The 14,927-nt window shown below is 35.1% G+C and overlaps 1 protein-coding gene across 1 annotated transcript in view; it reads right to left on the reverse strand.

The window, feature by feature from the left end:
- Window positions 1–14,333, reverse strand: part of LOC107009748 (probable xyloglucan galactosyltransferase GT17) — a 22,225-nt gene extending 7,892 nt beyond the window's left edge. Inside the window, exon 1 of the mRNA XM_015209092.1 lies at window positions 12,978–14,333. Coding sequence (XP_015064578.1) covers window positions 12,978–14,333 — 1,356 coding nt within the window. The remainder of the gene's footprint in view (window positions 1–12,977) is intronic.
- Window positions 14,334–14,927: the final 594 nt, after the last annotated feature.

A 14,927-nucleotide genomic window follows, 5' to 3' on the forward strand; every position in this document is an offset into this window, starting at 1 on the left:
AAATCTGTCCAAAGATGAATGCGGAGATTTTGAGCGAAAAAATGCAGAAGAGACCACCTACAAAGCTTATGATGGTCCGTCGTGCCTGTGACGGTCCGTAGGTGGCAGCATAGTGAAGCTGCTGAAGGAAGATGTGGAAGTCTGACCAAGTGTGGGGTTACGAAGCTTGTGACGGTCCGTCGTGTCTATGACGGTCCGTCCTGCAGGTTCGTCATGAAGTTCAGAGAAGTAATCCAGTACCCATATTCCAAGAGTTTAATTGTTTTGGAACGATGACCCTCAACGGACCGTTGCGCCTATGACGGTCCGTCATACTTGCCATCGAGGGTAATGAAGAGAGAAGCAGAAGGAATTGCACAAGTATGGGACGACGGATTCCATAACGGCCTGTCGTGACCACGACGATCTGTCGCGAGGTCCGTCGACCCAGCCGCGTTTTGACAGATTTCAAGCAAATAGAGTCCTTGTATAATTAGGTTTTTATTTTTCTATAAGTAGTTCGAAAAACCTCGTGTTAGATGTCGGAGTCGGGACCATTGTTAGACTCCAGACCATTGTTAGACTCTGTTAGGTTAGACTCTTAGATTGTTAGACACTGTATTAGTAAACATCATATTATTAGACTCTGGATTATTGATCATTGATTACTTTGAGATTCTTGCAAGTGATTATTTGTGATTAAGCAAGCAAACTTTCGGATTTTACTCTTTCTCATTGAAGTAAGTACATGAATTCTTANTTATGGCTATGAGTAACTAAACTCCATAACTAGGGTTGTGGGAACCATAGGCAAATAATGAGATAAACCCTAACTAAAATAACAATTCTAGAATAGTGTCTTGCATGTATTAATAATTCTTTCGCTTAGAAGTCTTTTTAACGGATGATCAACGTTAGAACTCGCCTTAATGCTACTTGCCGGACCAAGGAGGTAGATAATAGGAAAAGAATTATTAACATAGATTTAGTGTATACTATCTAATAGGCTAGTATTGATTGGTACGAGGTAGTAACTTAGTCAAATATCGAATGCGATGCTTAATATGAGGTAACGATAAGGGTTAGGAAAGCAACACACGTAGCCGGACCAAGGTGCGGAGTGAGATTTTCTAGATGCCGGACCAAGGATTTAGAAATACATAACTTATCACTTTGCATGCAAGATACTAGGAAAGAATTGTTATAGTTAGAATTATCAAGTTATGAACCTGCGGGGAACACGTAAAACCTAGTTATTTTGATTAATTGATTAAACTCCAACATTCAAAGCTGTTAAGTGTCTCTTTCAATTTCGTTAGTTATTTTCACTCATTTAGAACTATAAACCCCCCTTTTATTGTTTTTACTTTCCAAGGAAGTCATTGACCAAACAATAGTAATATCAAGTTGAAGTTAAGTCTAGACTATTTTCCTCGTGGGAACGATCCCAACCTCACTAGTTGGGTTATTTACTTGACACGACCGCTTTACTTCTTATTTGAGAAGTAAGTTTGAGCGTATCATTGTATCATCAACATATTATCATCATATACATCATTATTATATACATACATAATAACAACTTCCTAAAGCTTCAATCAAGGCCAACTAGTGCAAGGCATAAGTAGAGTCTCATACCTCTACCTAAGATAAGTCAAACCTCTCAAGTAACCCTACTTAGTTTATACTCCATTGATTCATTTTAGTTTAGGGAACGCTTGCCTTAACCGACATAGACCACAAGATCTAAGTGTGGAATCCGATGTTGTAAAACCTTACACGATTGAAGGTGGTCTACTGGCCAAGGTAAAACCTAACATCAAGATAGCATCTAGGTGGATCCACTAGCTAGTATTCCTATGGTGGCAACATAGTTTAAGGAACTTGGGGCCGTCTTGGAAACGTCACTCTACACCCTATTTGGTTCATGAGTCTATCCACCCCGTGAGGACCATAGTGAACCCTACCTTCCCTATTTGGGAAAGTGTCACCCCCTCACATACAAGATCACTCAGTGCTAAGCTCGGGTCCTTATTGAATTGTCTTTATGTCTTTATTAACAATCATAACTTAGTTTAGGTCATAGGGTCTAGGCCTTGTATAATCATCATCATCATAGCTCAATAAGAATTATGTGAGTATAATCCTTTCATTAAAGTTCATATAAGTGAGGTTAACACATTTATTATCAGTTTCATAATAAAGCACATTAGTAAGCATCACCATCCTTATAACATTTACATCTTAATCAACCTCACAACCATAGTCAAGAGATTTCAATTCAACATTATACCACCCTATCAATCCTAAATAAGGCATACTCCCACACAACATCATGACATAATCACAATTAACCACAAGTTGAAGTAAAGAATAGGGATTACAAGACTTACCAAGTCTCCTTGATAGTTCATCATAAAGGTCTTACCATCAACCCATAACTCAACCCAATTAGGAGAGTAACATAATCACATAATGATATCCAATAGAATAAAAAGTCCAATTACATCAGTAAAACACAACACTAGATCATAGCTTAAGACAAGATACTTAGGTAAAATTTACAATATACTTCATAACCTAAATAAACATCTCAAGAACTAGCATATTCGGCCTATGATTCATCTAAATCTATTCCTAATCAATACAATAACATCATAGGGTAGTAATTCAATCAATAACCAAGACAATTGAATGAACATTATACAATTCATATCAAGATCAAAACCTAGGGTTAGGGGTTTAGGGTCATATTCTAAAATTTAGACCAAACCATTAAGAATTATCATAATTAAGTTAGAATCCATGTTAATATATTCATTATCCTAAATAAAACAAGAACAAATTAATTCATAACATGATTTTCGAGATTGAGAAGAACCAACATGAAAACTCAACTTTTGAAAATACTTTGAAGGAGCCCTTTAAGGAAAGAAGTCTCAAAGGTGAATTAGATCTTGTACCTTAACGTTTGATGAAGAATTGATGGTGAAATCTTCCCTTTACAGCCCCCAAAACCTCCCTTAGCTTGTCTTCAATGGTGACTTCCAATAGAGAGAGAAAGAAGAGAAAAGAAAGAGAGTATATTTTGTGTGTGGTAATTAATCTAATGGGGTTGGGATCTTTATATGGGGAGTTAATTAAATTAATAAAAATCCCTTAAACCCCTAAATAAACACTTAATCCCTTAATTAATTAAATGAGACTAAGTTAAAATGTGCAGGATAATTAGACCCTCACAGACGAGATCCCGATCGACGGTCCTTATGTAAGTCGACGGTCACTGTGCCCTTCTGTGCTGCACATCCGTTGTTTTGGTCAGAGACTATGCAGGTAAGGGTCTTCCATTAATTGTCTAAGTGTTAGTCAACGGTTGGCATCGACGCCTCGTCGATCAACACATGCCCCGTCGTTTATGTTTTGTTGGTGCAGACTGCCCAGGCAGTGTTACCTCCTACGTGCTAGGGTCCTCCTCAGGAGCCCTTAGTTGGTCCTTGGGGAGTGTACCCGGAATTTTCAACCACGAATCATCTTAAACATATTAGACACCCTTCCACTAAATTTCATGCATTTCTGACTCCTAAAAGCTAGTCAAATAGGCTAAAGAACGCTAGTGCATCCTTGAACTAAATTTCCAAACGTCATGGACATTCTTAGACGTTTTGATTTCTAAGCTTTCTAAATGACATATATTCATTATAATAGTCCTTAAAAAAGTGTCTAGACCTCAAGACACCTATGTTAGGCTTTAAGACACGTCTTGGATTTTCGAAATGTTACACTAGAATCGATTAATAATGATTGAATATGAATGTTTATGAATGAATTTAAGTATTGTTTAGTTTTTTGAACTAATTCTCTAAATACCCATAAATATTCCTTTTCTCTTAACCTTAACCCTTGAATTTTGTTAAATGATGATAAGAGGTTATGTAATTGAGTATGTTCTTGTGTAATTCATTATTGTATTGTTATGTTAACCTATTTATGGATAAATATCATGAATTTGGTATGAAATCTTGAAAGGGTATTGTGAAGGCCATGGGTAAGACCTTCGAGGTTTTGAACATGCTATTATAGAATTGTTGGTTTATCTTTAGTAAGGTTGATTACTTGAAGTATGAAAGATAGATTTATGAATGTATTATCATGGTATGAATGTGATGATTGTGAGATGATGGTGGGTGTGTTACTATTTGGAATTGAAGTTAATTTCTATTAACATCTTATGACTATGTTATGAAGTAGTGTTCTCACATGATGTTGGGTTTGTGATGAAAGGGCTTTCTCATCATAATACTATGATTTATGTACATGTTATATAAGGGGTTAATCCTCTAAGACCTATACTATGAATTGATGTTTATGAAAGACTTAAAGACACTTCAAAAAGGGAATTTATCTTAGCACCGGTTAACTTGACAATGAGATGTGTCCCTTCACAAAAGAGGGAGGTTCACACTTTACGATCTCATGAGGTGAAAACCACAATTCTAATTTTCATAGAGAGGGTTATTCTACCCTTACCGAATTCATTCTATTGAAGCGTAACATAAAAAGCTCCTAGCAACAACCTCCTAGTTCCTTAAATATGTGCCCCAATAGGAATTTTAGCTAGAGAATCCACCTAGATGATATTACGAATGTTATGTCTTACCTTGGCAAGTAGGACACCATCCTTTCGGTGTGAGGGGACACCGGATTCCATGTAGCTCACATGGTCTATGTCGGTTATGGCAAAGTTTCCCAATTTTTAAAATGAATAAATGAAAATAAGAAGACGGACACTAACTAGGATTACTTTAGGGATGCTACTTAGTGTAGGTAAGAGTATGAGACTTTACCTATACATTACATAAGTTGGTCTTAAGAGGGGTTCTAGGGTTGGTTATTTATGTATACTCATTATGAATGATGTGATGTTGGTTTCACCTGATATGCATGATGTTGGTTTCACTTGGTATGCATGGTGTTGGTTTCACTTGTTATGGTGATGTATGAAGTAAGTGACAATCCTTTTGATCTTCTTGATAGTTTGTTTTGTATGTGTGGGGTTATGGGTCTTTACATATACATTGCACTAGTAGACATGAATTAGGGGTTATGAGTAAGGCCTTATGGAGTATTGATAAAACTAACTTTAACATGAAATATTGAACTATGGCCTTATTATGATGTACTTATGATTATGGATATGATTTGTCATGGTATGGACTTATTTACATGTTTTTGGAATGTGCATAAAGGCTTTCAAAGTAAATATAGCATATTTTTAACCAAATGTCCTTTTGTGCATATTTTCAAATGTTTTACTTGCGCAGCTTCCATAGTTAGTACATTTGGTTTATACTAACCCATTTTTCTTCTATTTTCTACATAAGTGTAGGTTTGATCCATTGAGGTGATTCTAGACCTTTCTTGAAGAAACTTGGATTGTATTCCCAAGTTAGTGAGTCATCAAGTCCGAAAATGAAATACTTTGATTTTAATTCTAGTTCCACCTTCCTTATTAAAAGACTATGTTGTAATTCATATTATAAGACTTGTTATTAATGTAAGGGCGAAGTCCCAATTCTCATACTCTTATGTCTAGATGGAAATGTGAGACAAGTTAGTTTCTATTTTGATATATTAAGTGAAGTTGAACTTTAAATGAAAAGTTTTTAAATTTCTTTCCGCTTTTATTTCTTTTGAATATGCAATGATGAATGATAAGGGCTTGTCTAAGACCTCTTCGAGGATGAAGACCCCGGTTATGACTATGGGTGCTCTCGGGTTGTGATAAAAATGTAGTTGCACTTGGGCCATGATTACCTCTAGATGCCCCATCTGTGTTGCATTTCCACCACCGCATATGTGGCATTAACGATCTAACTACTTGAGTCTGAAATACAGGTCGATATACTTCCAATAGAGCTACCATTTGGGGCCAAGTATTAGGAATGATTGTGTACTTGAATTTCATCTCAATAAAATTTCTGACTGATATCCCAAATTACCTTGTTGATAAAGTATGCACCTACATGTAACAGTGCATTTCTCCTCCTTCATAGAAACCATAAGATCATATTGGGAATTTCTTGATAAACCATATTTTGTCTAGGATTACCATTTGTGTCTTACCATTTTCTTATCATTTGCTTCACTTGAATCCATGAACCTAACAAACCAGTTGCATTAGAGAAGTAAGACCATATAGTGTTGACAGTTTCTCCTTTTAAAAATTAAGTGCTTTACTGTCTCCTTTGCTGGAACGTCACAACAGCCACACAATGGTGAGGTATTTGAGTTCCATTGTACCATTAGAGTGGCAACTGCTATTTTATTTGTCCACACCTTCCAAGTTAATAATGATAATTTGAAAGGAAGACCTTGTACCATAGTTTTAGAAATAGTACTCATGTTTCTTTTTCTAAGTAGTTCCATGAACTCTTGACTGTGAACTTAGCTGAACAAGTTTTAGTCCACCAGGGCTTATAAAAAATATCATCCAGTCTCACATACTCCAATTTTGTTTGACATGTTCCATTACATGATCCGGAATGTGCATTTGCATCTCATCATAATCCCACCCATTATCATCAGGATGATCTCAATATCGATCATGTTATGGCAAGTTTGTTGTTCTGTAGGTTATGTAAAAAGAGGACCCAATCATGTCCAGTTATCAAACCAAATACAAGATGTACCACCTTTAGGTTCCCATCGCATATGTTGTTCAATAATATCCCTATTCATCAACATACTCTTCTATAGTTGTGATCCACCTTTCCATTGTACTAAACTTGGTATTTTCTTCTTACATTATTCATTCCATATGAAAATTGACCATAGAGAATTTTGAGTTCTAGATCGCCACCAATGTTTAGCATATAAGGCTTGAGACATGTCAATCTAGATCTTTAGCCTAAACCTCCTCCCTATTTAGGTAAACAAATATTGTTCCAGGCAGACCACTGTTTGCTCTTAGTATTGATATTTGTTACTCCAAAAAAATTTGGCAAAGATGATAAGGATTTCTTTTAATACACATAATGGAGGCACAATAGCAGAAAAAGGACATGGTTAGCAACAGTTTGAAATACACTTCTAATCAACACTTCTTTACCTCCATAAGATAAGATGCCAAATTTCCTTTCCATGCCTGTAACTTTGTTTTAACTCTTCCAATAAGATCAAAATAATGCTCTTTTCTTTTCCTAGAATGAGTGACTTGGTATTTAAAAGGGAACTAACCTCTATTAAAACATGTACACTCTTCCACCAGAGTTTTATCAACATAAGCTACATTTTGGTGAATATAAAGGCACTTTTGTCTCTGTTAATCTTTTTCCCTAATTGATTCTCGTATTTCTTCTACACTGACATAATCTTCTTCAAAGAGTATTTTTGTACTGATGCAAATATAATAGTATCATCTGCAATAAATTATTTATTAGCACTCCATTTTAGAAGTTCATATCCCTGATATTGGCTATCCTTACATACAGCATTTAGGGCCCTGGATAAAACTTCAGCTAACAGTATAAATAATACAGGGGATAGAGGGTCCCATTGTTTCACCCCTCTGGTGGAATAAAAAACCATCACATTGCCCATTTGTTAATACAAAATACAAGTTATTTGCCAGTAATTTCCATATCAAATCAACAAAGGTTTCAGCAAATCCCATCTTCCTTAGCACCTTCATCACAAAAAACTAAGACACCCTATCATAGGCCTTAGACATATCAATCTTAAAATATAACATTCGACGGTTTACCCATTTTTCTGATATATGCAACAAGTAAAAACACATTTTCAGTAATACATCTACCTTTCACAAAACCTGATTGGTTTGAAAGGATTAATCTGGGGAGTAAGCCTTCCACTCTATCAGGTAAAACCCTATAAATGATCTTGTTGATAAAGTTACTCAAGCTAATTGGCCTTAGATCAACAAAGATGTTACGTTGATCTTTTTTGGGCAGTAAGATCAAATTAGTGTGAGTAATTTACTAGGATAAAGAGTTAACCCTACAAAATGTCTTGGACCAATCTTAAAATGTCTTGACCTATTATCTCCCATTAACTTTGATAGAAGTTACCTATCAAACTATTAGGGCCACTAGCACTGTTAACATTCATGCTGAAAACAACTCGCTTCACTTCATCAAGAGTAGGATCTCTACACCATCTTCAATTTCCTCTTTTGTAATACTCTCAGGAATGTGCCTCAATAGTGAAATAGATGTAGCATCTCTCTCTTAAAGAAATTGGTTAGCTTAGAATTTTGTTGCCTCTGCTGCTATTTCATTTTCTTCCACCACCCAAGTACCCTGACTATTTTATATTCTTTTAAGTTGAAGTCTTTTTCTTCTACCTTTCATAATGCTATGAAAAAATCTTGTACTTTTGTCCCCTTCTTTAAACCAATAAAATTCATCCTCCTGTCTCCAAAAAGTTTCTTCAAAGTGCAAGTATATCTTGTGTTCTACCTGAGCCTTCTCGAGTAATACTCTATTTTAAGCATTGGGAACCTCCTCAAATAATTTCTCTTTAACTTTAACAATATCTTTTTGAATCACTAATTTTTTTAAGATATCATCATAAGTCTCTTTACTCCACTTACTCAAGGTATTTTTAACCCTTCTGATCTTTTCCTTGAATAATGAAAAAGGATTCAGATTTTCATTAGCCACCCAATTCTGTCTCACAACTTCAGTAAAAGCAGCATTTTCAGTCCAGAAGTTCAGAAACCTAAAAGGTTTCCTATGTACAATCACCCTTTTGTCCACGTGTAGTAACATAGGAGCATGATCAGATCTTGTTATAGAAAGATGCTCAACCTTCGTTTGAGTAAACCAATTCTGCATCAGCTAATTCGATAAGATTCTATCTAATCTCTAAAAGATGCAGTCATTTCCAGTTCTTCCATTCCACCAGATGAGTGAACCTTCTTTTGAATTGAATTTGTGCTAGTTCACAACTATGGATACAAATATCAAAATCTTCATGATCAACATCTTGGATTGGTAATCTACAATTATCAAAAGCCATTGGTGTGTAGTATCATTATCATGGTATCAGAGCACAAGGTATATTAATTCAGCGATTACTTTTATCCTCACAAGCATTGTGTATTGCATTGTTTTTCTTACAGTTCACGTTCTAGATTTTGTTTTCAATTAATCAATGTTTAGATTAATTTTCTCCACTTTCTTTTTGCTAGTGTGTTGTTATGTCTTAGATCGAGTTCTAATTTTACTTTGTATATTTGAATTATGTCAAATTGTTTTGTAATGGCGATTGAAAGTGGATCCCAATCAATTGAGAATCTGGTAACCAACAACAGTGTTGGTAGTGTGGACATTAGTTCTCCTTTATATATGCATCCTTCAGATAATCTAGGTGCTTCGCTGGTAAAAGTTCATTTTGATAGAGTAGGTTATAAGTCATGGAAACGAGGTGTTCTTAGGGTTATGTCAGTGAAAAATAAGTTGGGTTGCATCAATGGATATAGCAAACAGCTCGATCAAGGAACATCACTCTTTCCCCTATGGGTGAGATGTGATGATACAGTTACCTCCTAGATTCTCAATTCTCTAGCTAGGGAAATTATAGACATTGTGGAGTATGTCTTAAACTCATTTGAATTATGGAAGGAATTGGATGATCGACATGATCAAACGAATGGTGCTAAGATGTATCAAGTTCAACGAGAGATCAATGAGTAGTCACAAGGTACATTAGATATTACCACTTACTGTACTAGAATAAAGAGGCTATGGGTGGAATTGAGTACATTTCATGTTCATACTCGATGTATTTGCAATTGCATATGTGGAGCGAGGAAAAGTATGTTCAAGGTTGAACTGGATAGGAGATTGATACAGTTCCTTGTGGGATTAAATAAAGTCTACATTGTGGTTCGAGGAAACATTACCGTGATGAATCTATTACCTTATTTAGCACAAACCTTCTCTTTGCTAGTAGAGCATAAGAAACAGATAAAAATCAAGCAAAGTAGTCAGTCGTGTAAGGAATCCGCATCTCTCAATGCAAGCAGTTCAGAGTTTTTTGCCTTCAATTATTCAGCTGGTGCAAGCACCTCTAGGTCTTTAAGGAAAAATTACTCTTCAATAGGAAGAAACAGCTTCAGGACCAACTACTCCCAAACTAGTTCCTACATTGGGAATATGCCTCATATCACTGCAAAAACCTGGACACATCGAGGACAAATGCTACAAATTGCATGAGTACCCATATGTTTATAACTCCAACACCTTTAATCAGAATGGCAACAAAAATAATAATCAGAATCTCATGTTTAATAAAAGTAAATGACTTGTTTTTTCTGTCCATAGGAGTGCATTGTCACCAGGAAACAAGGAGAATAGGGGAACTAGTGTTAACACAGGCCCTCCGCTAACAAAGGAATAATATGTCCAATTCGTAGAGTTATTAGAACAACTCCAAGTTAAGAAAAATGGAGATAATGACAATCACATGGACTTTCCTACTAGCAGTGTAAACTTTGCAGGTAAGATAGCTTGTTCTTCCACGCAAATTGTCATGCAGGTGTCCTTACGAAAGGTATCACTCTTAGTTTATAGACTCAGGTGCCTCTAACCATATGATCTTTGCCTCTAACTATATGACCTTTTATATAACAGTACAAACAAACATTACTTACCTTTATTTCCCCTTATCGATTACCTTGTCAAATGGTTATAGGGTGAAAGTTATGCAAACTGGTAGTGTAGTACTTGCAGCACATATTGTTCTACATGAAGTGTTATATGTTCAATCTCTTAATTAATTATAATCTTGTTTCCATTCATTGTCTTTTAAAGTCCATACCTGATAGCATTTTTTGTTTCACTAAATCCTCATGCATTTTACAAGCCCCTTCACTGGAGAGGCCTCTGGTGATTGGCGAAGCCAAAGTTGGACTATATTTTTTGTGTTCTAAGTGTTTGATGAAGCCTAATCATCCTTGGTGCTAAGTGTGTTGCATCAACTACTTCTGCCTCTAAAATCATGTCAAGTCCAAGTGTTTCTACTTCTATGTTTGTTAAGTCCATTTCTTTTCCTTTTCTACTCATGTAAACATAGTAACCATCTCTTGTACAATATAGTGTTTCATTCAATGAAAATTCTAAGAATTCTACTTTTTTTATGACCCATTCTTATTATGATGTAAATGTATTATGGCACAATAAGCTTGGACATGTACCTTTTGTGAAGATGAGGGAAATAAAATCCATACCTGAGAACTTTTGCACCAAGAAGCCTTTCCTTTGTACAGTCTGTCCAATGGCAAGACAAGAAAGACTACCCTTTCCACATATAACCAACTCATCTACCAGACCATTTCAATTGTTGCATATAGACCTTTGGTGTCCCTACCACATGATGACACATGAAACTATAGATATTTCATTACCCTTATTGATGACTATATTAGGTGTACATGGACTCAACTATTGACATGTAAGAGCAACACCTTGGCACTCATCAAAAACTTCATATCCATGCTTAGAAACCAATTCAATGCCTTTGTTTAGACCATAACGACTAATAAAATGGACTCGATTTTGTAAACTCAAAAACCTCATCTTTTCTTAAGTCTATGGAATCATTCATGAAATAACTTGCCCCTACACACCACAACAAAATGAGGTGGTGAAGAGAAACATAATTACTTGCTAGAAACTTACAAGTCCCTTCTTTTCCAATCCAAATTACGACTTAAGTACTGAAGGAATATGTTTTGAGTGCCACATATATCATTAAAATACTACCTACTTCACACATGAAGGGGAAATGTCAATATGAATTGTTGTATAAAACTAAGTAAACTTCCTCCCACATGAGAACTTTTTGTTGCCTCTGTTATCCCGCCTTTCCAAAATCTCACAAAGACAAACTCCAACCTAGAACAACACGTCACATATTCGCCCTTTTGGATAAAAAAGATACAAAGTTCTAAGCCTGGCTACAAGAAAAATACATATCTCCAGGGATGTAGCTTTTAAAGAATCCATATTTCCTTTTGCTACACTATCTAATGTATCTTCTTTTCCTTCTGTTTTATACACTGTGTCTTTATGGACAATATGCATACTGAAATTAGATCACAAACTATGAAACTATTGAAAATAATATAGTTGATGCAGATAACGCTCTACTTCACTCTTCATCTGACTAATCAACTTCCATATATACTGATCAAGACTTTAACTTGGATCAAACATTCTACAACATTGAGCAAGTTATTAGTTTTCTCCACACCTCCAACTTGAGGGGGGATATTGTGATTCAACTAATTATGTATGAGTTTCTTTCTCAAGTATTGTATCCATGGATGGTGCTTAGCCATAATTGTGCAGTATTATTAACTAAGTACTTTCGAAGTTGTGATCGAAGGAGCAAATTGAAATAGAAAAAAAGAGATATGAAAATATGGCACAAGTGATGACCCAGAGGACTTGGTCACTAAACATGTTATGGGACTAGCACCCAAAATGTGAATTCAATCTTTTTATTAATAATTCTATCAAATGTGCGAAAAGAAGGCCAACTTTGTGAATAATTAAACCAAAATATAAAGGATCCAATCAAGGATCTTTTAGCGTTCGAAGTTCAAATTTTGAGAAATTCAGAAGGGAAAGGAAATGAGTTGGAATCTTGTGCAGAGAGGGGTTGATTATTGACCATGATTAAAATGTCTAATTTAGCCAATAAATCAAAATCATTCATTTTTTGAATGCCCAACTAGAGGGACTTAATGTATTAACTACTAAGGAAAGGCAAATCCCATCTCGAGTAAGCATATCATAATTGTATTATCATGTTTATTTTGATATTTACTGTGTATATATATATATAAAGAAAGAAATACGAGCTAATTCTCCATAAAATTACATCTCAGAATTATAAAAAATTGAAAGACATTCCAAATTTAGTACATCCTAAGAAAGATCTAGCAAGGTTGGTTTTAACAATGAGCTAACGTGATCAGAAAGTGCTTTTAGGGAAACATCAACAACATCCTTAAATCCGTATGAAGTAGAATTAGGGTGTGCATATGTGAACATTGGGATCAATTCTATGACGGTCCTCCTCTTTCTTTCTACCTCATCCATTGGAATTTTGAAAAGCTCCTCTTCAATTTTTATGCTATGATTTCGTTCTAAATCAATGTAAACAGAATATGTGGTAGGATCAGAAGGTAAAAACCATTGGTATTGTGAATACGCGGTGTGATTTGAGAAGAAAACTGGAATACATCCAGCGAGCATGGAATCAAAGGTAGAACGTCGAGTATATGAATCACCTAAGACTTGCAAGCAAAAATTGGATCTCATCATTACTTTAACAACTTCTATCGGGTTGTGACATTTACTTGGTCCATGTCCACATTTCAAAATCAAGCAGTTACTTGACTCCTCACACTGTTTTATGACTCTGTCTCTCGTCACAACTTTTTTCTTTCCTGTCCGTGGAGCCCCAACAAATGAAAACAAATGAATCCTATCCATATAACTCATATTATTTTGCCATTCAACCATTTCAGACGAGGTTGATGGATGAAAATACGAGGGGTAAGGAATTCCATATTGATTATGCCCTTCCCAAGGATGTCTTTCGACGAGAAGTACTGACATATTCTTCACAGGAGACATGTTCAACAACTTGTTGGCACCAAAATCGGGAACTTCATCACTCCTCATGAAATCCCAAGCAGTTCTTCCAAAAGCCATGAAATGATCTCTACCACTATTCCTTTTCCACCACTTTTGCTTGTGTATATACTCCACCAATTGGACAGCCAATGCATCACGAGTAGTATAATTTGGCTCACGAAACTTGCTTGAGGCATGGAGGCCCCCATAAAAAGGAACATAAAACAGAGTTGATTTATGTGCATCATTTGTACGACAAGGATGATTCTGGATTCGAGCATGAAAGATCAATTCAGCGATGAGTTGATGAGTGGTAAACCAGCTAGAACCCATTTGAGGGAGTGGACTTCCAAGACCATTATTTGTAACATGAGGGCACATATCCGTATAGATATTCAAACTAGTGCAATCTCTCAAGAGATCAAAATTGTACTTGGATGGAAGATTGTATATGTAGACAGAGAAATTGTCTTTGCATTCTCTTGGAGGAGTTGAAAGGAATAATCGGGTTGGATTTGATACTCTTTTGGGTGAAAATACTAAGAGGAAAAGAAACCAAATCATGAAGGAAGTTGTGATAAGTATGATGACTTTCAAATGGAGTTGAATATCTTTTAGAGTGGTAACAACTAGTTTCTTTCCTAATGTGTATTCTTCATCTTCCTCCTTTCTAATAGATTTCATATGATTTTTTCTCCACATGATGAAGAAACAGATAGAGGGGGAATGAGTAACAAATAATATAGTTAAAAGACAAGTGATATGTATATATATAGTGTTTAATTGAGAGGAATGATGTACTTTGGAATTGTTAATTTTAATACAATGAATTCTTTGAATGTATCCATAACATATTCATTTTAAATGATTTTAATAAGATAAGATTGGCAATGATGGTAACATACTTGTTCATGGTAAGTGGCATATGCATTCACTTGATCAATATATCTATGATTCAATGTTTGCTCACAGATCGAAGTTCATTGGAGTGATATTATTTTCATAGCACACTTGTAGAATATTTTTCTATTATAAAATGTAATGTATACTGTAAAAATATTATTACTAAGTTATATCTATCTATCTATCGTTCAATATTCGTTTCAAAATTTTGGCATTATATTAAGAACGACTGTAATGGGTAATTAATTAGGTTTATTAGAGTGCTAATATTGCCTTATTCAATCATCTAATATATATATATATATGTATGTATGTATGTATGTATGTATGTATATACATTTTAATAAATTATTTTTATGGTTCATATCCGGTCAG

The sequence above is a fragment of the Solanum pennellii genome, chromosome 2, assembly GCF_001406875.1.
Source record: "Solanum pennellii chromosome 2, SPENNV200".
NCBI classification, from domain to species: Eukaryota; Viridiplantae; Streptophyta; class Magnoliopsida; order Solanales; family Solanaceae; genus Solanum; species Solanum pennellii.